Below are 27,279 nucleotides of genomic sequence, written 5' to 3'. Positions count from 1 at the left end.
TGATACATCAGTGACTGAGAAAAAGTACTTTCCTATAGCACTACTGCTATTTACAGGAAGGCATCTCTCTATCCAATGGCTGGGTATGGAAGACAGTAGGGAACAGGGCAGGACCCCAGCCTGGGCTCCTTTTGTTTCTGTTGATATACATGGAGATTTCCTTCCTTTGGAAATCTTTCTGGAGGTCAAGATAGGACATGGGGATTCCGGACACTATCTAGTTTTGAGGTTCCCTGTATTAATAAAAGAAAACCAAAACAGGATCACAAAACATATGGAATTGTGAATAATTTGATAAATTAATACAACAAAATATGATATAGTTGAACTATTAATAATTATGACATTTATTTTTAAAAAGAACTTTCATGTTACAATCTACATAGTATGGCCCAGCAATTAGATGTGTGTGAAGTTTTAAGAGAGATACTTAATAGATCATTAATGACCATATCTGTTGTTGTGTATGTGAAATCACTTTGGGATAACATCAGAAGTCTAATCCATAGCTACTTTTGCACAAGAGTACCTAGACAAATGGACATTCTGGTATTTTCTGTAGAGGCTCTGTTGTGTGTATGTGTGTGTGTGTGGGGGGGTGTGTGTGTTAGTAAATTGAAGATTCATGGTAGTCAGTATATCAAAATCAGAAATAATATGCTGTTCAATTCCAATAGTCTCATTTATCTTATCAATTCAATTTTTTCCCAGAGTACCTGTTATTATTTGAGGAAGAAATGAAATAAAATGCAAACAATGATAAATAATCTAATGATAAAATACAAACAACGATAAATAATCTAGATGCATAGTAAGTTTGGGGAATAAATTGAAATGATTAAGAATCATCTAGGTCATGATAAATCATAAGCATACTTCAGGAAGATTCTCTCTCTCAAATTATGAGTTTAAGTTAAATTTAACATGCACATTTAAAAATATTATTTTTATCAGTATACTTTAGAAGTTTTCTAATATAAAATTGTTGACAGTAATGTTTTCTAAGTTTAATGCAATGAATATACAATGGAAGTAAAATAGCTTTCCCTTTCAAGAGAATTATTTGGAAATTCAAAAGTCATAATTTGAAAACAATTCATTTATAATGTCTGAGGGGAGGGGATGGTTTTGATTTTGTTATTTAAAAAATTCCCAAGTAAGTGATATTTATGTTGAGAAACTAAGCTAGATAAGTTAACACTTTTTGTCTAGTTATTACAATTGAATATAATAGGTGAAAATAGCAGAAAATTATAATAGTAATAAAAAATGATAATTTTTTCCTCCTTAATATAAACTATATGAAATTGCTACTCCTTTGGAAATTTGAGCAATGAATTGCTCCTTTGTATCAAATATTCTTAATTTTAAAAAAATAATAGGAAATAAAGAAATGATATCAGTTTATCCATGGAGAGCTCATTAAGGATCTATGTAAATAGAAGAGAGGCTGTGATTGTACACTTGGAGACAAGTACAGCAGACCAACTGGAGGGCAGCAAATCAAAGAAGAAAGCAGATCAGCAGGCCCTGGGGTGCTGATACAGTGCATTGCCATTATTCAAAGGGATGGTCAGAGAGTGTAACTACCCGTGAGCAAGCATGCTTAAGAGCACATGGTAAATCCCACAGAAAAGCCAGGGCACAGACAAACAGCTGCAAGCCTCAAAATGTGATCCACATGTCCATGGGTCAAGCAGATGAAAGCCAGGACGGTGTCATTCAGAAGTTTCCTGGTGGTCAGCAAGAAACCAACTGAGCTAAGAAGGCCTTCTGCAGAGAAAGTAGAAGAAAACAGCCTCAGGATATGGAGAGAACTGAACAGATTTTGAGACTAATTCATCGAGATTCACACTTTTCAATAATAGAAAACTACAGGCAACAGAAGAATTACAGAAATGACCAAAAACAGTTAATCAAATCTATTTGCATCACTTAAAAGGTGTAAGTCATATACCCAATGGGATTGATTAACTATTGGGTGATCAGTCAAACATTATATGTACCCTTTTTCAATGGCTTCTTAAAGAGTTATTGCAAGCTTTCTTGCCACTATGTAGAATTTCAGAATTGTAACATTAAAGTTAATTTAGATTGGTAAATCAAAATAGTAGTATAGGAAGCTGAGGGTAAACAAGCCAACTCCAGATCAAAACACTCTACCCTTTTATATTTATTATGGATGAATTAATTAACTAGACAGACCTAAATTAATCAGGCAGAAATTCTCATCTGTAAAAAAAATAAAAAATTCACTAGGCTGAAAACTATTCATACTAGAACAGGAGTTTCAATGAAAGTAAAATTAAAAAGTGTCATTTCCTCAATTAAATAGAATTGAACCTCTATGATATTCAGATATTGAGGTAGGATCCTCTGATCAGTCATTGAATAAAATAATATATTGGCTCTGGGGGTAGGAGACATGTACCACAAGTCCCTAAACAAATAAATATACTATCAGGGAGTGATAAATACTCCGGGGGAAGGGGAAAAAAAAGAGAGATGAACAGATATTAAGGGAAAAAAGCATGGTGTGTTTGGGATGTCATGGTCAGGGGATGCCATTCTGACTGTGTTAATGAGGTGAAGGAACAAGCCACAGGGACTCATCAGAGGAAGAAGAACCCAGCAGAGAGAGCAGAAGACAAACCTCTGAATCTGGAGAAGGGCTGTGTGTGATAGATCTACGAGGCTGAGCAAGTGAGGAGGGTGCTGGAAGGAGATAATTCTTTACCTAATCATGGAGAATCTTTAAGCCTATGATAGAGGAGCTGGAATCTCATGTTCAGGATTATACAACAACATCAAAGGTTTGAGGCTTTATTTTTCTTTTCTTTTGGCACCAGGGATTTAAACCAGGGGTGCTTTACCACTGAGCTACATCGCCAGCCCTTTTTATTCTGAGATAGGATCTCACTAAGTTGCCAAGGGGCTCGCTAAGTAGCTGAGGCTGACCTGGAACTTGTGATCCTCCTGCCTCAGCTTCCTGAGTTGCTGTATTACAGGCGTACATCACCATGCCTGGTCATAAAAGGTTTTCCTTAGTGGAGTATTATAATTTCTTTTTTTAAAAATTCCACTTGGGGAATTGATTATGAGTGAAAGGAGAGAAAGTGGAGAGACAAGTTAGAAATCTATCGACATCTTCCAGGTGGACATTAGTGATGTATCAGTGTACATCACTAATACCAGAGAGTGCCAGAGCTGAGAAAAAAAGTTTTAGATTTCGGATATAATTTTTAATATACAGTCTTTAAAATTCAGTCATAAATTGGAAGAGGAAGATGAAACAAAGAAGAGAAGACAAAGAATACATTGGGTGTGACAAAATTTGAAGAGATATTATACGATTGGAAATTGTCACTTTCTGGGCTATAGGGGATAGTAAGTTTTTGCCTATCAATATTTAAATGAAAATGGATTAAATTCTCCAAGCAAAAGACACAAAGTAATAACAACAGAATAAAAACAAACAAACAAACAAAAAACCCAGGATATAACAATATACTTCCTGTAATAGCTCATTTTATCCATAAGGGCAAATATAGGTTGAATATAAAGGAATGGAAAAAGATATTTCATTTTTATGCAAAAACAAACAAAAAGGATAGCAGAGGTGACTATACTATTAGACAACACAGACTTTTATTGATTTCAGTAAAAATCAATCACAAGTACAAAAGAAGATTAATATAAGATAGGGGCCAATTCATTAAGAGAGTAGAATAATTGACAAGTATGTATACCCCTAACATTAGATCTCTTAAATATAGAAAGAGAATATTAACCAAACTGAAGGGAGAACTAGACTGTTTTCATCATCTTTTTCACTACTGTGAACAAAAGACCTGACAAGAAGAGTTAGAGGAGGAAAAGTTTATTTGGGAGCTCATGGTTTCAGAGGTTTCAGTCCATACATGGCCAACTCCATTCTCTGAGACCAACAAGAGGCAGAACATCATGGCAAAAAAAGTGGGTGAAGGAAAGGCATTACACAAGGAAGGAGGGGGAGAGAGAGAGAGAGAGAGAGAGAGAGAGAGAGAGAGAGAGAGAGAGAACGCAAGAGAGAGCGTGCGCACTGTCCTCACCACCACAAAATATAAATCCCAAAGGCATGCCCCCAATGAACCTTCTCCAGCCATACTCTATCTGCCTATAGTTAATCCATGTCAGTGGATTAATGTACTGATTAGGTTAAGTTTCTCTTGATCCAATCACCTCTGAAATTTCTTGCATTGTCTCATGCATACTTTTTGGGGGGACACCTCATATCTAACCATAACAAACAGTAAACAATAGTAATACTGAAGTTTCATACTCCATGTTAAACAATAGGTAAATAATACAGACAGAAATCAATAAGGAGAAAGTAAAGTTGAACAATATTGTAGATAAAATTTACCTAAAAAACATATATAGAACGTCCCATCCAATGACAGTAAATGCACTCTCAAGTGTACAGAGAATTTCTTCAGGATAGAATGTGTGTTGGGCCATAAAGAATTCCTAATACATTTAAAATTAAAATAATATCAAGAGGCTTTCTCAACCACAGTGGTATGAAACTAGAAATCAATAACAAGAGGAATTTGGGGAAATTCACAAATATGTGGAAACTAAGCTGGATTTCTGAAAATCCAATGTATCAAAGAAGAAATTGGGATGAAAATCAAACAATATCTTGAGACAAATACCACATATGAGCCAAGAAAAAAAAGCAATTCTACAAGGGAAGTTTATAGTAATATAAGCCTACATTAATAAGAAAGAAAGAGTTCAAATAGACAGCCTAATATTACAACTCAAGGAACTAGAAAAAATAAGAATAAACTGAGTCCAAAGTTAGTAGAAGGAAAAAATAATAAATATTGGAGCAGAAATAGAGACTACATAGACAACAATCAAGATCAACAGAGTTAAGAATTTGTTTTGAAAAGATAAGCAAATTGACATGCTTTTAACTAGACTAACCAAGAAAAAGAGAGGACTCCCATAACTGAAAGAGGAAACATCACCACTAATTCCACAGAAGTACCAAGAATAATTAGACTACTATGAGTAATGATATATCAACAAAGTAGATAATCTAAAAGAATTGGATATTTTCCTAGAAACATACAATGTACCAAGACTGAATAGAAAAAATAGAAAATCTGCCAGATTAATAACAAGTAAGGAGATTAAGTCAGTAATAAATAAGTATCCTTTCAAAGAAGAACCCAAGACTTGTTGGCTTTCCTACTAAATTCTACCCCAAATTTAAAATTTCCAGTTTTCTCAAGCTCTTCTAAAAACTTAAGGAGGAGGAGACATTTTAAAACTTATTTTTTTAAAGAATAGCATTAATGTCATATCAAAGCCAGATAATAAAATTATACAAGAAAATAAAACTATAGGCCATGTTCCTAATGAACATAGATGAAAGACTCCTCAATAAAATACTGTAGCAAATCAAATTCATAAGTACATCAAAGGGATCACTCATTATGATCAAGAGAGACTTATCCTGGCAATGCAAAGATGGTTCAATGTATGCAAATAAATGAAAGTAATATACCGCATTAGAAGAATGAAATAAAAAATTCATATAATCATCCTGATAAATGCAGAAAAAGAATCTGACAAAATTCAACATTCTTTCATGAAAAAAAATTCTCAACAAATTAAATATAGGAGAAATATATCTCCACATAATAAAGGCCATGTATGACAAGCCCACAGCTAACATCATAATCAATGGTGAAAAGCTGAAAGCTTTTCTTCTAATATAAGTCAGAATCAAGGTGCCCATTGTTATTACTTTGACTCAGTATAGCACCAGAAGTCTTAGCTAGAGCAATTTGGCAAGAAAAAGTAATAAAATACATTCACGTTGGAAAGAAGTTAAATTGTCTCTGCAAATTACATAATCTTGTATGTAGAAAATCCTAATGATTCCACCAATAAAAAAAGTTACAACTAATAAGCAAGTCCAGTACAGTTGCCAGATATAAAATCAACATATAAAAGTCACTTGGGCTTGCTTGGCACAGTGGTGCATGCCTTTGATCCCAGCAGCTTGGGAGGGAGAATGAGGAAGATGGCAAGTTAAAATGCAGCCTTAGCAAAAACAAGGTGATAAGCAACTCAGTGAGACCCTGTCTCTGAATAAAATACAAAATAGGGCTGGGGATGTGGCTCAGTGGTCAAGTGCCCCTTAGTTCAATCCCTGATACACCCCCCCCAAAAAAAAAAATTTACTCGGGCTTCTATACACTAACAACATGCTATCTGTAAAAGAAATTAAGAAATCCAATTTTTTAATAGTATAAAAATATTTAGAAATGATTTTTAATCAAAGACATATAAAATCTGTACTTTGAAAACTGGAATACATTGATGAAAGAAGTGAAAGGAAAGATATATAAATGAAAAGATATCCTATATTCATGAATTGGAAGAATTAATATAGCTAAAATGTCCATACCACCCAGATTAAATCAATCTTTATCAAAATTCCATTTACATTATCTACAGAAATAGAAATCCTAAAATTTGTATGAAGCCACAAAAGACTTTCAGATAGCTTAAACAATCTTGAGCATAGTGAACAAAGCTTGAGTCATCATATATTCTGATTTCAAAATATATTACAATGCTACAGTGAACAAAACAGTATACTTATTGGCAGTAAAAACACACACACACACACACACACACACACACACACACAGATACATAGACCAATGAAACATGGTAGAGAACCCAGAAATAAACCAATGCATATGTGGTCAACTAGCAATTGACAAGAAAATCAAGAACACACAATAGAGAAAGGATACTATCTTCAATAAATCATGATGAGAAAGCATACAAAAGAGTGAAATTGGACCTTTATTTTGTACCATGTAGGAAATTACCTCAAAAATGGGTTAAGGACCTGAAACCATAAACTTTCTGAAAGAAAGAAGGGAAAAACTCTTCTTCACATTGGCCCAGGTTATGATTTTGGGGGGGTATAACAACAAAAGTACATACAAACCAGTGGGACTACGTCGGATTAAAAAAAATGTATACAGCAAAGAGAGCAACCAACAAGATGAGTTGGCAACCTTTAGAATGGGAGGAAACATTTGTAACTCTACACCTGATAAATGGTTAGCATCCAAAATATATAAGGGACACATATAAATCAAAAGCACAGAAACAACCTGATTTAAAGGACTTCTTTTTCCAAAGAAGACATACAAATAAATGACTAACAATATTTGAAAAGATGCACAACATCATTAATCATCAGACAAATGTAAATCAAAACCATAATAGGATATTACTTCACATCTGATATGATGGCTTTTATAAATAAGAAATAACAAGTGTTGGCACAAATCTGGAGGAAAGAAAATCTTGTACATTGTTGGAAGGTACATAAATTAGTATAGTCATTATGGAAAACAGTATAAAGTTTCCTAAAAAAATAAAAATAGAAGTATCATATGACCTAGCAATCCCACTTCTGGGAATATATTTGCTATGGTATGAATGTTCCCCAATATTTAAGTGTTAAAATTTAATCCTTGTTGTGGTGGGAATTGAGTAGGTTCTTTCAGAAGTAGTTAAATGCTTAAGAAAAGAGCCTTTACTTATGAATGGATTGGTGCCCTATAAAAGGACTGGGGGAAACTAGCATAGATTTTGCTGTTGCATTCTTCTGCCATGTAAGAACACAACAAGAAGGCATTCAACAGACTCTGAGTGCAGGCTACCTTGCCTCTGGAACTGAGAGACATAAGTTTCTTTTATTTATAAGTTACTTAGTCTTAGGTCTTGTTGCAGGAGCACCAATAGACTAAGATTGTAATAACTAAAGGAAGAGAAATCACTGCCTTGAAGAGATACCTGCACCTCTGTGTTTGCTGCAGTGTTTTAAAATAGCCAAGTGTCCACTAGTAAGAGATAAGTAAAATACATATACACAGAGGAATAATACTCAGCCATAAAAAGAAGAAAATCCTGCCATATGCAACAAAAGGGGTAAACTGAGGGGACATTTGCTAAATGAAGAAAGCCAGGCATGAAAAGACAAATACTATATGATCTCACTTACCTGTGAAATCTAAAAAAGTCAAACTCATAGAAGTTGAGAGTAGAATTATGATTGACAGAGGCTGGTGTAGGGGAAAATGGGAAGATATTATATTCTATGTATGTATAATCTGTCAAAATACATTCTATTGTCATGTGTAACTAAAATCAATTTTAAAAAATCATGATTAAACATTTTATGTGAAGTTAGTCAGCACGGTTGTAATTTTTTTTTTTTTGGTGTTTTCCTGTCTAGATTCAGGCATTAAAATTGCAGAGAATTAGGTTTCATTCCAATTGTGGTCTTTCCATAAGAGTAAGACAGAGGAGAGAAGGGAAGAGATGTTAGGAGTGTAGGTAAAGAGTCTTTATCATGAGGGACCATGGCCTTTAGTCGGGGCAAAGAGGAAAGTGGGGAGGGGTGGATCATCTTGGTTGATACAGAAGTCTTCAACAAAGATTTCTGGAGTGGTGGCAGGGGAAGGTAGGGAGGTGCTATACTCTCCAGACCATTTGATGTGATTACAAGATTGTCAGATGACTGCCAAAATGGAGGTAGAGCTGATGGAGATAGTAGATTCTTTTGAGAAGCTGGGTGTTTCATTGGTGGCAGGAGAAACTCTACCTGTGCTTTAAACCCAGCTGAAGGTGTGTCACAGTGATGGTGAGGAGGAAGGGGAGATCCACCACACCCTTTCTAACTTGTGGGAATATTAGCTTGCTATGGCTGCTGTAACAATGTACCACAGCCAGGTGACTGAAACCACAGACATTCATCCCAGTTTCCAAGGTCAGAAGTCTAAGATGAATGTATCTTCAGAGTGGGAATTTTTTGTTTGTTTGTTTTGTTTTGTTTTTGTGAGTGCTTAAGAAGAATCTGCCCCCTGTCTTTCTCCCAGCTCCTGGAAAGCCTCAGATGTTCCTTGGCTTATAAATGAAGTTCTGTGTTTTCATTTTATGGGAACAAATGGAGGTTGGTCAGTTTTCAGGTATGAAATATTATGAAGATGCAATAAAAACAAATTGACAAGATTTTCTGTGATGAGACCAAGTGTAGGCTCATTCCACACCTGCTCTGATGCAATGGAACACAGCCTCAATGACCATTCTCATTTTAAATTCCTGACTACAAGGCCTCCCGTGGGTGTTTGCTGCTTCCTGGAAAGCACACTGCTGTTTCCCGATACTTGCTCTCTTCGGATCTCTTAGATTGACTCTTTAATCATGTCACCTCTCCCTGAAACCTCCAACGTAGACTTCCAGTCTTCACACTTTCCGAATCACCTTGCCTCCTACTTGGAGAAAACTGAAGCTATCAGAAGAGAACTTTCCTAGACTTTAACCTTGAGGCCTTTCCACCCAACACCATCTGTACCCTTTTATAGCCTGCCTCTGCCCATTACAAGTGAACTTGGTGTGTTCCTCTCTAAAAGCAAGCCCTCCAGTTGTACAGTGTATCTATCTTCATATTAACAAATATTACTCTAGAAATTCTCCTTCCTGTTTGCTATGACATCATTTCCCCTCTTTCTAGTGGATCAGCCCCATCAGCACACAAGCATACTCTTTTTTTTTTTTTTGTTCCAGGCTAAAAATTACTCTTCAGATGAAAATGTTTATCTTTATTGTGGTAATGGTCCCACAGGTACAAACAACTGTCAAAACTGATAAAACTGTATTTTGAATATGTGCAGTTTATTATATTCTAATTTTATTTCAATGAAGAAGAGAATTTTCATTTGACTCCACTCTTCCTACCAGCTAATAAAAATTTTATTTGATTTCTCTTGCAGCAATTCTCCTCCTAAATACTGGATACACTCACTATCTTAATTTCTTCTCCTTCTTTATAGACCTACCACGCACCTCAGATTATTTTACCAACACCACTCTCATCTGGGTTATGAGGGACAATATTGTTGCTAAATTCAATGGTCAATTCTCAGTTGTCACTTTTTTTTTTTTTTTACTTCTCTGCTTTGGCACAGTAAGCTCATGCCATTTCTAATTATCCTTATATTCCCTTGCATTACATGTTCCCATATGTTGGGTATTTTTCCCACTTCATAAAACACTCCTGGACAGTCTCATTTTCCAAATCAACTTGATATCCTTCACCTCATATTGCTGGAGGACTACAAAGCTCATCTCTTGTTTTCTCTTCTTACCCTCTCTTTTCACCAAAAGTCCAATGGCTTTAAATAAAGTGTACGCAATGATGACTTCCACACTTATAGCTGAGCCCAGAATGCCCTCCTGAATTCCAAAAACATGTGTCTGTTTGAGTAGCTATTAGAACTATCAAATTTAGTATTTCCAAATTCAACTCCAGATATTCTATCCAAAGTCTTCTTTGTCAGGCTTTCCCAGCTCTGTTAATGTTGACTTCACTCTTTCAGTTACCCTGGCCAAAATCTTTGGAATATATGTACTTGACTCCATTCTTTTTTATCATATCCCATATCCAATATTTTAGCCAATACTGTTAGTTCTGTCTTCCAAATTTGTGCAGTATATGAACATTTCTCAACACCCTCTCTGTTAGCCTGATATGAATCCTGATCCTGTCTCAGAATAGTACAAGAGTTTCTTTAATTTTACTGATAGGAATTTTTAAATTGTGGCAAAAGAGACAAACATGAAATTTGTCAGATCAACCATTTTCTTTTCTTTTTTTTTTTTAATTTTTTATTGTTGGCTGTTCAAAACATTACATAGTTCTTGATATATCATATTTCACAATTTGATTCAAGTGGGTTATGAGCTCCCATTTTTACCCCATATACAGATTGCAGAATCACATCAGTTACACATCCATTGATTTACATATTGCCATACTAGTGTCTGTTGTATTCTGCTGCCTTTCCTATCCTCTACTATCACCCCTCCCCTCCCCTCCCCTCTTCTCTCTCTGCCCCCTCTACTGACATTCGTTTGTCCCCCTTGTATTATTTTTCCCCTTCCCCTCACTTCCTCTTGTATGTACTTTTGTATAACTCTGAGGGTCTCCTTCAGTTTCCATGCTTTTTCCCTTCTCTCTCCCTTTCCCTCCCACCTCTCATCCCTGTTTAATGTTAATCTTCTTCTCATGCTCTTCGACCCTACTCTGTTCTTAGTTACTCTCCTTATATCAAAGAAGACATTTGGCATTTGTTTTTTAGGGATTGGCTAGCTTCACTTAGCATAATCTGCTCTAATGCCATCCATTTCCCTGTAAATTCTATGATTTTGTCATTTTTTAATGCAGAGTAATACTCCATTGTGTATAAATGCCACATTTTTTTTATCCATTCATCCATTGAAGGGCATCTAGGTTGGTTCCACAGTCTAGCTATTGTGAATTGTGCTGCTATGAACATCGATGTAGCAGTGTCCCTGTAGCATGCTCTTTTTAGGTCTTTAGGGAATAGACCGAGAAGGGGAATAGCTGGGTCAAATGGTGGCTCCATTCCCAGCTTTCCAAGAAATCTCCATACTGCTTTCCAAATTGGCTGCACCAATTTGCAGTCCCACCAGCAATGTACAAGTGTACCCTTTTCCCCACATCCTCGCCAGCACTTGTTGTTGTTTGACTTCATAATGGCTGCCAATCTAACTGGAGTGAGATGGTATCTTAGGGTGGTTTTGATTTGCATTTCTCTGACTGCTAGAGATGGTGAGCATTTTTTCATGTACTTGTTGATTGACTGTATGTCCTCCTCTGAGAAGTGTCTGTTCAGGTCCTTGGCCCATTTGTTGATTGGGTTGTTTGTTCTCTTATTGTCTAATTTTTTGAGTTCTTTGTATACTCTGGATATTAGGGCTCTATCTGAAGTGTGAGGAGTAAAGATTTGTTCCCAGGATGTAGGCTCTCTATTTACCTCTCTTATTGTATCTTTTGCTGAGAAAAAACTTTTTAGTTTGAGTAAGTCCCATTTGTTGATTCTAGTTATTAACTTTTGTGCTATGGGTGTCCTATTGAGGAATTTGGAGCCCGACCCCACCGTATGTAGTTCGTAGCCAACTTTTTCTTCTATCAGACGGCGTGTCTCTGATTTGATATCAAGCTCCTTGATCCATTTTGAATTAACTTTTGTGCATGGCGAGAGAAAGGGATTCAGTTTCATTTTGTTGCATATGGATTTCCAGTTTTCCCAGCACCATTTGTTGAAGATGCTATCCTTCCTCCATTGCATGCTTTTAGCCCCTTTATCAAATATAAGATAGTTGTAGTTTTGTGGATTGGTTTCTGTGTCCTCTATTCTGTACCATTGGTCCACCCGCCTGTTTTGGTACCAGTACCATGCTGTTTTTGTTACTATTGCTCTGTAATATAGTTTGAAGTCTGGTATCGCTATACCGCCTGATTCACATTTCCTGCTTAGCATTGTTTTTGCTATTCTGGGTCTTTTATTTTTCCATATGAATTTCATGATTGCTTTCTCTATTTCTACAAGAAATGCCGTTGGGATTTTGATTGGCATTGCATTAAACCTATAGAGAACTTTTGGTAATATCGCCATTTTGATGATGTTAGTTCTGCCTATCCATGAACAGGGTATATTTTTCCATCTTCTAAGATCTTCTTCTATTTCTCTCTTTAGGGTTCTGTAGTTTTCATTGTATAAGTCTTTCACCTCTTTTGTTAGGTTGATTCCCAAGTATTTTTTTGAAGATATTGTGAATGGAGTGGTTGTCCTCATTTCCATTTCAGAGGATTTGTCGCTGATATACAGGAATGCCTTTGATTTATGCGTGTTGATTTTATATCCTGCCACTTTGCTGAATTCATTTATTAGCTCTAATAGTTTCTTTGTAGAGCCTTTTGGGTCTGCTAGGTATAGAATCATATCATCTGCAAATAGTGATAATTTAAGTTCTTCTTTTCCTATTTTGATGCCTTTAATTTCTTTCGTCTAATTGCTCTGGCCAGTGTTTCGAGAACTATGTTGAACAGAAGTGGTGAGAGAGGGCATCCCTGTCTTGTTCCAGATTTTAGAGGGAATGCCTTCGATTTTTCTCCATTCAGAATGATGCTAGCCTGAGGCTTAGCATAGATTGCTTTTACAATATTGAGGTATGTTCCTGTTATCCCTAGTTTTTCTAGAGTTTTGAACATAAAGGGATGCTGTACTTTGTCGAATGCTTTTTCCGCATCTATCGAGATGATCATATGGTTCTTATTTTTAAGTCTATTGATGTGGTGAATAACATTTATTGATTTCCGTATATTGAACCAGCCTTGCATCCCAGGGATGAATCCTACTTGATCATGGTGCACAATTTTTTTGATATGTTTTTGTATCCGATTCGCCAGAATTTTATTGAGGATTTTTGCATCTAGGTTCATTAGAGATATTGGTCTGTAGTTTTCTTTCTTTGAAGTGTCTTTGTCTGGTTTAGGTATCAGGGTGATGTTGGCCTCGTAGAATGAATTTGGAAGTTCTCCCTCTTTTTCTATTTCCCGAAGTAGCTTGAAAAGTATTGGTATTAGTTCCTCTTTGAAGGTTTTGTAAAACTCTGCTGTATACCCATCCGGTCCTGGGCTTTTCTTAGTTGGTAGTCTTTTGATGGTTTCTTCTATTTCCTCAATTGATATTGGTCTGTTTAGGTTTTCTATATCCTCCTGACTCAATCTGGGCAGATCATATGAATTAAGAAATTTATCTATGCCTTCACTATCTTCTAATTTATTGGAGTATAAGGATTCAAAATAATTTTTGATTATCTTCTGTATTTCTGAAGTGTCTGTTGTGATATTGTCTCTTTCATCCCGTATGTTAGTGATTTGAGTTCTCTCTCTTCTTCTCTTCGCTAGCATGGCTAAGGGTCTGTCGATTTTGTTTATTTTTTCAAAGAACCAACTTTTAGTTTTGTCAATTTTTTCAATTGTTTCTTTTGTTTCGATTTCATTAATTTCAGCTCTGATTTTCATTATTTCTTGCCTTCTACTTCTTTTGCTGTTGTTTTGCTCTTCTTTTTCTAGGATTTTGAGATGAAGTATGAGATCATTTATTTGTTGGTTTTTTCTTTTTTTAAGGAATGAACTCCAAGCAATGAATTTTCCTCTTAGAACTGCTTTCAATGTGTCCCATAGATTCCGATATGTTGTGTCTGTGTTTTCATTAATCTCTAAGAATTTTTTAATTTCCTCCTTGATGTCTTCTATAACCCATTGATCATTCAGTAACCTATTGTTCATTCTCCAAGTGATGTATTCTTTTTCCTTCCTTCTTTTATCGTTGATTTTCAGTTCCATTCCATTATGATCAGATAGGATGCATGGTATTATCTCTACTCCTTTGTATTGTCTAAGAGTTTCCCTGTGGCATAATATATGATCTATTTTTGAGAAGGATCCATGTGCTGCTGAGAAAAAAGTGTAACTGCTTGATGTTGGGTGGTATATTCTATATATGTCAATTAAGTCTAGGTTATTAATTGTGTTATTGAGTTCTATAGTTTCCTTATTCAACTTTTGTTTGGAAGATCTGTCCAGTGGTGATAGAGGTGTGTTGAAGTCTCCCATGATTATTGTATGGTGGTCTATTAGACTCTTGAACTTGAGAAGAGTTTGTTTGATGAACATAGCTGCACCATTGTTTGGGGCATATATATTTATGATTGTTATGTCTTGTTGGTGTATGGTTCCCTTGAGCAGTATGTAGTGTCCCTCTTTATCCCTTTTGATTAACTTTGGCTTAAAATCTATTTTATTTGATATGAGTATGGATACTCCTGCTTGTTTCCGAAGTCCATATGAGTGATATGATTTTTCCCAACCTTTCACCTTCAGCCTATGTATGTCTTTTCCTATCAAATGCGTCTCCTGTAGGCAGCATATTGTTGGATCTTGTTTTGTGATCCATTCTACTAGCCTGTGTCTCTTGATTGGTGAGTTTAAGCCATTAACATTTAGGGTTATTATTGAGATATGGGTTGTTCTTCCAGCCATATTTGTTTATTTATGTTACTAAACTTGGTTTGTTTTCCACTTTGATTATTTTCCCCCTTTAGTGTCCTACCTCCCACTGTTGGTTTTCATTGTTATTTTCCATTTCCTCTTCCTGTAATGTTTTGCCAAGGATGTTTTGAAGAGATGGTTTTCTAGCTGCAAATTCTTTTAACTTTTGTTTATCGTGGAAGGTTTTAATTTCATCTTCCATCCTGAAGCTTAATTTCGCTGGAAACACAATTCTTGGTTGGAACCCATTTTCTTTCAGTGTTTGAAATATGTTATTCCAGGATCTTCTAGCTTTCAGAGTCTGTGTTGAAAGATCAGCTGTTATCCTGATTGGCTTACCCCTAAATGTGATCTGCTTCCTTTCTCTTGTAGCTTTTAAAATTCTCTCCTTATTCTGTATGTTGGGCATCTTCATTATAATGTGTCTAGGTGTGGGTCTCATGATTTTGCACATTCGGCGTCCTGTAGGCTTCTAGGATTTGGGGTTCTGTCTCATTCTTCAAGTCTGGGAAGTTTTCTCGAATTATTTCATTGAATAGATTGCTCATTCCTTTGGTTTGAAACTCTGTTCCTTCCTGTATCCCAATGACTCTTAAATTTGGTCTCTTGATGTTATCCCATATTTCTTGGATGTTCTGCTCATGGTTTCTTAACAGTCTTGCTGAGGTGTCTATGTTCTTTTCAAGTTGAAATACTTTATCTTCATTGTCTGATGTTCTGTCTTCTAAGTGTTCTACTCTGCTGGTAGTATTCTCAATTGAGTTTTTAAGTTGGCTTATTGCTTCCTGCATTTCTAGGATTTCTGTTTGTTTGTTTTTTATAACCTCTATTTCCCTGTATAGTTGATCTTTTGCTTCTTGGATTTGTTTATGTAATTCATTGTTGAAGTGATCTTTCATTGTCTGATTTTGCTGACTGATGTCTTCCTTGAGACTCCAGATCATCTGAAGCATGTATATCCTGAATTCTTTATCTGACATTCCATCAGCTGCAGCTATTACCTCTTCTAACGTTGAGTTGACCTGCAATGCTTGTGGTCCTTTCTTTCCTTGTCTCTTCATACTGTTCGCGTTCCTTTCTTCTTGGTGAAACTGTTGTGCTATTGAATTTTCCCCCTATATATTTATATTGGTCTTGTATAGTTGCAAAGTCTCCCTCGCAGGCGCGGGCGGCGGCTCTGCCCCTCCTCCAATTGGGGCAATGTGCCTACCACGCCGGCAGGCCGCTGGGCCTGCTCTGCCAGTCGGTAGCAGGTCCGCCGACCTTGCAGGCGCGGGCGGCGGCTCTGTCCCTCTGTGGGCCACTAGGCTTCTTCTGTCGGTGGTCGCAGTTCTGCCTACTTTGCAGGCGCAGGCAGCGGCACTGCCCCTCTGCAGGCCTCTGGGGCTGTAGTGCCAGTGGGTCGCAGGTCCGCCTACTTTGCAGGCGTGGGGGGGGGGGGCGGCTCTACCCTTCCTCAGGCCACTGGGCCTGTTCTGTCTCTCGGTTGCAGGTCTGACCTGTTCTGATGGTGGTCTCAGTTCTGACTACCTTGCAGGCGCGGGGGGGAGTGGGCGGCTCTGCCTCTCAGCAGGCCGCTGCTCCTCTTCTGCCGGTGGGTCGCAGGCCCGCCTACCTTGCAGGAGTGATTGGAAGCTCTGTCCTGCCGCGGGCCACTGGGCCTTTTCTGTCGGTGGTCACCCTTCCCCTACCTGGCAGGCGAGGGGGGTGGGGGGCGGCTCTGCCCCTCAGCAGGCCGCTGGGCCTGCTCTGTGTTTGGTCCCAGAGATCAACCATTTTCAATTATACAGTTCAGAAGTGTAGTAGTATTAATTATGTTCATTTTGTGGTGCAAATGATCTCCAAAAACTTTTCATCTTGCAACACTGAAATGCTATCCCTATTAAACACATTCCTATTTCCCCTATCATAGCCTCCTAATCTTACCTTTTAAACTTACCTCACTTAATCCTTTGCCTCACTACAAACAGTTATAAATATTGCAGCCAGAGTAATTTTTAAATTAATATGCTTTATTTTTAGAGCAATTTCAGACTTACAGAAAAATTAAGCAGAAAGTACAGAGAATTCACATACACTCCTGTCCCTAAACATGCCCAACCCTCTCTACTACTCATGTCCTGCACCACAGTGATACATACTACAACTGAACCTGCATTAACACATGGTTATCACTCAAAGTTTGTAGTTTAAATTATGAGTCTTTCTTAATGCTGTGGGTTTGTACAGATATATGTGATATACATCCACCATTATAATACATATAGAATAAATTCACCACCGTAAAAATCTTCTATGCTCTCTATTCATCCCTCCCAACCCCCTAACCCTTGGGAACTAGGGTAGTTTTGCCTTCTCCAAAATGTCATATAGTTGGAATCATGCAGTATGCTACTTTTTCATATTGGCTCCTTTAACTTAGTCATGTGCATTTAAGTCTCTGCTATTTGGATGTCCAGTTGTTCTAGCATAATTTTTTTTTTTGAAAAACTATCTTTGCTCCATTTTGTTGCCTTTCTCCTTTGTCAAAAAGAGGCAAGATTTATATGAGTTAACTTTGGACTCTGTTCTATTCATTTGTTCTGGTTGCCTATTCTTTTGCCAACACCACATTGTCTTGATTACTATAGATTTATGGTGAGACTTGCAGTCAGATTATGCTTGTTCCTTCATCCCCAGAGATCCCTGAAAGTTGCCTCTTAGTTTGGCCAATTCCTGGACAAAATCAGCCTCTCCACTTGAAAGGCTCCCAAACTTCCTTTTCTTGATGAGTCCCAGAGTTAATTGAATTTGGGGTAGTTATATTCAGTAAAATTGTACCAAAACCAACTTTGTAAAAGTTGAATGTAAATTTATTAATACAAAATAAGAAATATGATTGACAGGTGAAGATAGTTTCATCCTAATCAATGCCTTCTATCCTCAGGAACAAGCTCTGTTGTTATCAGAGGATTTTCACAGCAAGCTTGGAGCCAGAGCTAGGTGATTGGTTATGTGATCAGGGAATCAGACTGTGGTGACCCTCAACTTCAGCAGGGAATTACCATTCCCCGTGAAACTGTGTTGACCACTGCTTCAATAGGGAAGTACACTTCCTGAGGACAGCACAGTCTCTAATGCCATTACTGGATGTCCTTCCCTGGGGACCCTTAAAACACACGGGTGTTTACTTCTAAGGCTGTGAATGTAACTCTCCATTTGCTATTTTATTTATACTGCTCTCAAGGCTAACCACTGACTGTTGATATATGCATCTTTTTTTTTTTTAATTTTAGATATGTTATTGTGTTCAGTCAATTGCAGTCAAATCTTGCAGGCAGGGGAGCCATTCTGTCTTTTTCTAAAGTGAAATAGTCTAACACTGTTTAGCTCCATTATATGTACGCTTAAAAATTTAAGTTCACTTCTAAATTCATGGGGAATGCATTAGCTTTAGTAGAAAAGGGGCTATCAGAAGGGCACTTGACTGTGGAGGGCAAAAAGGCATTTGGTCTATCAAAGTGGTTTTCATACAGGCTGAACAGAAGAATCCCCACAAAACTCTGTGTGTGTGTGTGTGTGTGTGTGTGTGTGTGTGTGTGTGTGTATGTATACATGTATATCCTTTCCTGGTCTCAGCCTCAGACTTAATGATAAAGATGTTGGCTCTTTACATGTTGATAAGTGATACTAGATTATTCTTTAAACAATACACTTCTAACAATAGTTTGTAGCAGTAACTTTCATCTTGGCTTTACTCTTGGGCAGTGACTTTGGTAAAAAATAAATATTACACATTTTCCCAGAGCAGTGGTATATGCCTGTAATCCTAGTGGCTGAGAGTGGGGAGGCTGAGGCAGGAGAATATCAAGTTCAAAGCCAGCCTCAGCAGGTTAGTGAGGCCCTAAGCAACTTAGTGAGATTCTGTTTCAAAAATAAAAATATTTTTTAAAAAGGAGCTGGGGATGTAGCTCAGTGGTTAGGTGCCCCTGGGTTCAATCTCTAGTACAAATATATATATAAAATGGGTAAAATGTGTATAAAATATATAATACTTATTAATATCAATTATATTGTCCCTTTTGTCATAAATGATGAAGAGAGAATTATACTGGAAACTTAATCTGAAAAAAAAAGCCTCCCTGTAGTAGGGAGTTAAAAGGAGTGACCATATGCAGATTTGCAGATTGCATTAAGTTGACTGGTCACCATATTTAAATAGATATTAACTGTATTGTCAACACGTAATATACTCAAATAAAGTCAAAAGGGCCAAATTTATGGTGAGTCTAGGACATAGGTTTCTCGCTTTGGGATGAAATCAATATGTCACTTGATCTATGCAACCCCTGGGTATACTAATGTACAAGCTGTTCATTATAAATGAGTGACAAGAAGATTAAAAAAAATAGAGTACCTATGAAGGCATTTTGGGAATTGTAAAACACATTTTCAATCTAAGAGATATGGGCCTTTACTGTGGAGCCATCCTGTACCATATTATAGATTAAATTATGTTCCCTGAGTGCATCTAGAATGATTTTTTAAATAAAACTTAAGGGGTCAATACATAAGGGATCATTAGAAAGTCATCTTTCCATGGCCACTGAATTCATCCCTTTGTTCATTATAGGCTTTTAGAAAACTAATGCCTGTTCAATGTATTTTGCAAATACTATTTGCATAGACATTAGGCTTGTTGTTTCCCTTAATCTAACTAACATATTGCTCAATAAATGGCTGCACAAATTACTATCCTGCAAGCTGGAGCTCTTTCCCTTATTGCAACTCTCCTAATGCATTATGTTTTCTTCTGGTCCACAGCACTTCTTCATTGAATTAACCTCATTTACATGCACACCATCCTCGTCCCTATCTGATTTGTAGTCATGTCTCTCTCATGCTCAGCATACACACGGGCCTTTATTTTATTTACTCATCTTGCTTGATGATTACTACATCTTGTCTCCACAGACCAGACTACTTTATTTTTCCTGTGTCTCTCAGAGCCCAGTTCCAGGTCTGGGCTCAGCAGAGAGAATGGCAGCCTCTTTTCTAATGACCTCAACACTATTTGTAATTCGATTCTGTTAAGGGAATGTTTCTGGTCAGGGTTAATATTCTACATTTTTCTGATTCCCAATTCTGTTGAAAACAATAACAACAAGAAGACTGAAAAGTTACTATTTAAAGCCACTATCTAAAGTTTTTTGATATTCAAAAGCGTCCGGTGATCCTGAGTCAAAATAATTTTCCCCAAGTTGTAACTTTAGAAAAGATCAACGACAATGGGAGATTAAGTCCAACATTTGTGTTCCAGCTCAGCCAATAATTACTGTGTGAATTTAAGCTAATCACTTCATGATCTGAACTATTCCTCTGTCACTACAAAAGAGATTAAACTACTGTTTACATTCATGGATATTTGGAGATGAGAGACCCCTAAGATTCTGCAGAAAACTATGGACCTTTTTCCCTGATAATGCACAAACACAAGTAAAAGCAGAATTCTGAGAGCTTCAGAGTCTCTCCAAAATCCATTCACAGATTCCCTAGAGGACTTTAAAATTATTTCTAAGGTTTAAAGTATGTAGTTTTTTTAAAAAATCCATTTATATCTACTACTCCCAATGTGAATTAGTTTTAAAATGTGGATTTGGGCTATCATGTCATTTGAACTTATAATTACTTTTTTCCCCTGAAACTTATAGTATGAATAGCAGAGCAAATTTTCAATAGTACAACATGTTCCCTTTGTAAATTAGTAGCATCTCAGGTCAGTGAGTTTCCAAAGATGGAAGTTCAGCTCTGACTTGAACACAGACAACGAAGAGGAGCTCAATCACATGTTTATTGATGAGCTAACAGAATTTAGGAGCTATCGTCTTTATATTGAGCTATATCTCCCACTTCATAAATGGCATCCATCAATATAGTTTCTAATCCTCTCAGGTGTTACCTAAATTAATTTTTTTTCCAATAGTTTAGGAATTCAAAAACCATTTGTGTACTCTTTATTTTCTCTACTAAACATTCTAGTTTCATCTACAATTCCTTTAGAAGAGTGATTTCATAAAACTACTTTTAATCCCTTTGACTATCTGCAATGGTCCTCTTGAAAGGCAGAGCCCAGAATGAGAAGGCAGCATGTTGGGGAAAAGGTGTGGCTGACATAGGGCTAGAGAGCAAATCCCTTTCTCAAACTGCTGACTCTGGCTTTAGAAATGCCACCAATGACACCTAAAGCCTGATCCTAGAAACAGGAAGCTTCTATATGGTCATGTTGAAACTTGGTCACCTAAAACCCCTACTTATGATCAATCCCAAAGCACCTTTCTAAAAACAAAAATCCCTATTGGTCTCTACTTTCATCACTTAGGCCATTGTCCTACTCTTGGAAGCCATTAGAAATTCTAGATTTGTCATTCATCATGTCATCTTTTTTTTTTCCAATTTTTTTTTATCATCTATAAATGTAATAAACCTGTCATCTTGGGCTCCAGATTTATTGGTATAAGAAAAAATTGACCTGTGGGTTGTTAAGTATTTGTTTCTGTCTACAGATTATTCAGAATTCTTCACACTGCTGCTTCACCACTTCATCTAATCTACATTTAACCCCCTGATTTACAAACTAGAGAAGAACATAATACGAATTAGGTCCCACTTGGAGGCATTTATTTCTTTTCCTTTTCTTCTTTCTTGGTCTACTTTCTTTTCCTTCACTTTTATTTTCCTCATTTCTTTGCATATTCATACAATATTTTCTGTCTTACATTCGGGCCGTTTACCTGTGCGCTCATTTGGGATGGAGAAAAGAATTTCCATTGTGTTTTCGGAATGGATTTCTTTTGCCTCCTGCCTGTGTGCAGTCCTGGCTGAGTCTGCGCTTGCCCTGGGAGGATCTTGGTGATATGCCAAGCCACAGCCCCTGTGCGCTGAAGGGTTCTCCTCATGCTTGTTGGCATTTGACAAAGGAGGACTCTCCAAGAATTTTGTCAACACCCCCAGACCAATTTATTATCCTCCCTCTCCAGAATTACTTAAACATCAAATGGGATTTTAAAGAAAATTGAAGTGCAAAGTAAATGTGTTTGGGGATGGGGGGGGGAGGGTGAAGAGAAAAATTATTAGTTAGTCCTCAGCAGACTTCACATTTTCCTTTTAGCATCTTTCCTTTATAACCAAATAAATATTGATGATAGGAAAAGAAAATCATTGGTCTAAAGGCTATTTCAAAACACAAATTAACCAAATTTCTATTATCCAATTGAAAGATGGCATTATGGTAACTACTTTAGAAAACAAAGAATTTCTGGTGTTCTGAATAACATCTCTGTGATACTTGTCACCAGCTTGGGCCTCATCAAAACTTTCACCTGGAAGTAATTCATTTTACATTTGAATAAGGCTAAGGAAGGAAACTTCTAAAATATGTCCAAGTGACTCATTTTGCTTTAAAAAAATGTATGACTTTTTCATATGACTTTGTGACCATTGTAATTATAAAATCAATGATGTAGATCAGGATAAGCAAGTAGACCTATACTCAAGTGTAAACTGGTAGGTTAGTTGGTTAATGTTTGTTAAATTAGTTGGACATTTTATTTGTGGATTTTTTTTTTTTTTTTGCATTTGCTCTCCTCCTTTGGACAAATCAATGTTGGCACTAGGCCATTAACTCTCATTTAAAGAAATGTGTCTCAAATACAACTTTATTACTCTGTAGTTATCTTGCAGTTCAAAGAGATGAGCTCTGGAGTCTGTAGAACCTTTGCAAATGTGGGGAAGCACAGTCAGCCTCAGCCCAGGAAAAAGAGTGTCAGGTGGCTGAGTGATTAATATTTCAGAAGGAGTCTTAAGATCCTCTGCATCAGGGTCAGTATTAATGCTCTAAACCCATAATAACTCTGAGTGAATGTGAGTGAATGACGGACTAGCATCCCAAAAGCTAATGATAAAAATTAGTGGAGGTATCCTGATATTGGAAGTTCATGACTCATTCATTCATCCACTCATCCAGTGAACATGGAGGGACTGCAATGTCAGAGCTCCTCTTAGCACCATACTACCCTTGTGACCTTGAACCGATCATATCTTCCTTAAGTTGTTGTGAGATGTAGGGATTCGTACATGGAAAACCAGTTACCAGAGTGACTGGTCAGATGCTCCCTTTTCTTTTCCTTAGTTTTTATACCTCTTTTCCATGAAACTTATAGTACTATGAAATAACTTTCAATTCTTAATAACAAATTTATCTGCACAGTCTTAGGTCAAGAGGAATTTTGAGTGATCTGTATTTGTGGATGAAATTAAAGTATTTAAATATTATTACAACTGATCAAATATTTTTGCAAGATAATCCATGAAGTCCAAGTACATCAATCTTTGCCAAATAGTACTCTGAGGTGTGCTGTCTACAGTACATGCAAATCCACACATTTCTTGAGCTGTTGTTTCATAGGAAGCATGAATAATAACTTCCTTTCATTTATCAGCTCTAATTGGAGTGTATTTTAGTAATACTTAGAAAAAAAACTTCTAAACCAATTTTCTAAAGTATTAAAAAAAAGTACAAAAGTTTCCACATTAAACATCACTATATGTGTAGAGAGTGTGATGTGTTAACAGAAATAGACCAAGGAAAATGAAAGAGCAATTTTTTAGATTGAGTGTAGCGGTCTTCTGATTTATACTCACAAGTTTGAATTAATTTTGAAAACTATCTAAAGATCATTATTGTGGACCTCACAAAGATGTGTACTAATTGTTCCTTCCTTCATTCACTCATTCAAGCAGTAAACATTAATGAGCACCTACTGTATGGTAGGCACTGTGCCTGGGACTCCCAAGTGAAACTCCAGGTGCCTTGACATCAAAGAGTTTGCTCTAATTAGAAAGATGTGAACTGACAGAGTTTTTATAAGGTAACTGGTGCAACAGGAGGAATCCAGGATCAGTGGGGGAATATGAAAAAGAGCTACCAAGTCTGCCTGGGGAATCTGGGTAGCCTTCAGAGGAGGCACCCTGGTACTGGAAGGATGAGTGAGAGATGAATAGGTATTTGAGGAGGAAGAAGATGTTTGGCAGTGAGAACAGGATAAGCAAAGCAGGGATGCCTGAGGGAGCCTGGAGTGGTCGGGAATGAGGAAGAGTAGGTTATCATTGTTAGGGCACAAATGATCATAAATGTGAGAAGAAGAGCTGGTGAAAAATGAGGCCCAAAATGTAGGGAGAGGCCAGATCATCTGAGCCTTGTATGGCAGGCCCATGTTTTTTTTTTTCCACTCTGTATGTTCAGTTATTGAAGAGTTTTGAATACAGGTGTTCTATAATCAAATGGATATGTTCAGGTTCCAAAAGAAAACTAACAATATTGTGATTGTTTTGTTGTTTACAAGTTACAGAAATGGCACACACACACCCTTTTGTTCTTCAAGAGTTTCAATAGTTCTCCTTGTAATGGAGTTCAGGGATGCCAAAAGCAATATTTGAACTAAATGATACATCAGAATTATAATAAGAGCCTGTGAGCAGATTTTTAGTTAACACGGTTTTAATAGGCTGTGATGTAATCCCTAACAGAAAAGATTTAATTATAAAAGATAGTCTGTCTCTAATGGAAATTTGGCTGTGAGTGTTTTTATTGCTCAGTGAATTAAAAGGTTTATATAGAAGCACATTGTTGAGATTCTTGGACAAAAACACATATGCCCCAATGAAAACTTTCCACTCACTTTCTTCATCTCTTGTAGCAAAGCCATGAATCTGCCAGAAATCAATTTCACTTGCATTTTTCACCATTTTTATAATTTCAGGGGTTAAGCATCTGAAAGGCCAGAATGAATCAGCCTTCCCTGAAGAAGAAGAGGGCGTAAACGAGAGAGAGGAGCAGTGGGACCATTAATACCAGTTTGCAGCAAGAAGGCTTCCTGGGAATAACCAAACTAGGAACTTTTCTGGATATCCCATGGAACCCCACTGCTTGACTTCCGGAAGCATCCTCCAGCTCTGCACTGCAAATCTTATGATCAAATGCACCACCTGGAAGCCCCCACAACTGAACTCTAGAACCAAGTACAAGTTGATCCATGTCACAATTAAATGATAAGCATTTATTTTACAGTGATTTTTCTTTTGAATTACATAGGAACTTGTGAACATGTGACTGTTCTAACTTTAAAACTGCCAGAGCTTGATCCCTCAACCCTACTGATATGATTTGCATTCTAAAGTGAAATGTAAATAGCATCACTTTAAGAGTAAAAAATATTAAATACACTTAGACATGAGTGTCTTGGGGATTAATTTAAAGAAGAATGTCTAATGGAATCTTTAAGATCTGCATTTATCATGTTTCTGTAAATAGAATAGAAAACTCAGTTTACTTTAAAAAGACTAAGAAATATCAGATTTCTTGATTCAAAATACTATATCAGATACTAAATATTTCCTTTTCCAACAGCACATTACTTAAAGAACCATAGAATTCTTTTTGTTTTCTAAACTGTGTGATATGTATTTCCCAGCATTTCATCTGGGTACTAAAAGAGAAAAATGTTAAATCTATAATAAAATATGTCAAATCTCCTTTATCCCCTTTTTGACTATTACTTGAAATTTCAACCACCAATTCTCATTGCATTTAAATAAATCATTAGCATTTTATAAATCTTCTGTATCATAAAATATAAAATTCTATTAATTCTTCCATATATCCACTCATTTACTCATTAGTTCAACAATTGTTTGTTTATGAACTTATCCCTAGGAAAGTACTCTGCTGGGAGTTAGGAAAATAAAGAAAAGATAATCCCTCTTGTGTAGAACTGGCATCTGTATAAAGTAAGGTTTTATGAGACAAATGTGTACTTAATGAATACAACTTTTTGTAACTCAAATTTCTGGATTTTTGAACAATTTCAATTATTCATAATTATTGGAATGTACAATTTAGGGGAATAGAGGAATGTCAGTCTGGTTCCTATAGGGATGATATTAGTGAAGTTCCAATGTTTCATGAAAGGACGATAAGATAAGAAATCTCAAAAATCAATAAAGAGGAAATTAAGATAGGAAGAAAAATGTGAAATCTTGCTACCAAGAAGTAAAATGTTTGTTTTTAAGTTTGAATAGGAACTTTGCAATATAATAATTAAGAAGAGACTTGTGAGAAACTATAACAGAATACAGCAAAAGTGGCATTTTCCTTGAAAATATATGCAAAACTCACTGATAAGTAATAGCATGACTATGAGTGAATACTCTTTCTTTCCTCCCTTTCTCCCTTGCTCTTTCCCTTCTTCCCTCACTCTTCTATTTCTCTCTCTCTCTCTCTCTCTCTCTCTACTCCCTCCCACTCCCATACTTTTTTTTTAAAGCCAGTTATTCCCAAAACATTTTGGAGGTTCCTAAGCCATCTGCTATGACTGATTTCCCAAGTTTCTCTTCGCTTAAAACCTGATTAAGGTTCATATTTGTTTTAAGTGATTTTGAATTATTTGGAAAACATCCTGACACTTCTTGAAAGTATTTGAGACACCCTGAAGTCAAAAACAAAACAAAAACACCCCTTTCTTTCCTTGAAGAGACACTTTTATAAATAATTTTTTTTTCCGAAAGAATTTAGGCAAATAAAAAGAAACCAAAGCTTTTGCTGATTTTGTAACACCATTTGTAGAAATAAACAGCTTGACTTCTGGATCCTTCTATTCTGTTCTCCATTCTCAGGACATAAAGAAATAAAAATTAAGAACATAAGTTTTTTTTGGGAAATGTTGGTTTCTTCTATTCTGTTCCCCACTCTCAAAGCATAAAAGGATCACAATTGAAAGCATAAGTTTTCCTTGGGAAATATGTTGATTTTCTCAGAAATGGGAGGAAACAGCTCACATAATGGATTTTTAGTTTCCTTTCCACACAATTATAATTTACAATAACTTTTTTTTTTTCAAGAAGACAACGTGTGGCTTCAGTTTGGCTGATGGGTGAAGGAATTTTCTGACGAAAACAAAATGAAAGTTTTGTATTTCCCAGACTGCATTTATAATATAAAATGGTTAGTAGGTAGGCTTTGAGTCAATTTGACTTGAATTAAAATTCTTCTTTCATCAGATTTTTGACTGAGTTTCCTCATTTATAAAATAGGTACAGTCATGCCTATCCTACTGTGTCCTTAGGAGACTTAAGAGAGAAGATTATAAGATGCCTAGCCCAGCTTAGTGAGCATTTAATAATTGGCGTCTATTGTTATTATCAGAGTTAGAAAGACCTGGGAGAACATCTGTCCA

General features: G+C 36.4%; 1 protein-coding gene across 2 annotated transcripts in view; it reads left to right on the top strand.

The window, feature by feature from the left end:
• Positions 1-24,896, top strand: part of Ppp1r1c (protein phosphatase 1 regulatory inhibitor subunit 1C) — a 128,810-nt gene extending 103,914 nt beyond the window's left edge. For both annotated transcript variants that reach the window (XM_027943995.2, XM_027943994.2), the window contains exon 5: positions 24,808-24,896. In XM_027943995.2, coding sequence (XP_027799796.1) covers positions 24,808-24,896 — 89 coding nt within the window. The remainder of the gene's footprint in view (positions 1-24,807) is intronic.
• The last annotated feature ends 2,383 nt before the right edge of the window (positions 24,897-27,279 follow it).

The sequence above is a fragment of the Marmota flaviventris genome, chromosome 11 (genome assembly GCF_047511675.1).
Source record: "Marmota flaviventris isolate mMarFla1 chromosome 11, mMarFla1.hap1, whole genome shotgun sequence".
Classification (NCBI taxonomy): Eukaryota; Metazoa; Chordata; class Mammalia; order Rodentia; family Sciuridae; genus Marmota; species Marmota flaviventris.
Note: the sequence above shows the minus strand (reverse complement) of the source record. Positions and strands in the feature narration are given on the sequence as shown.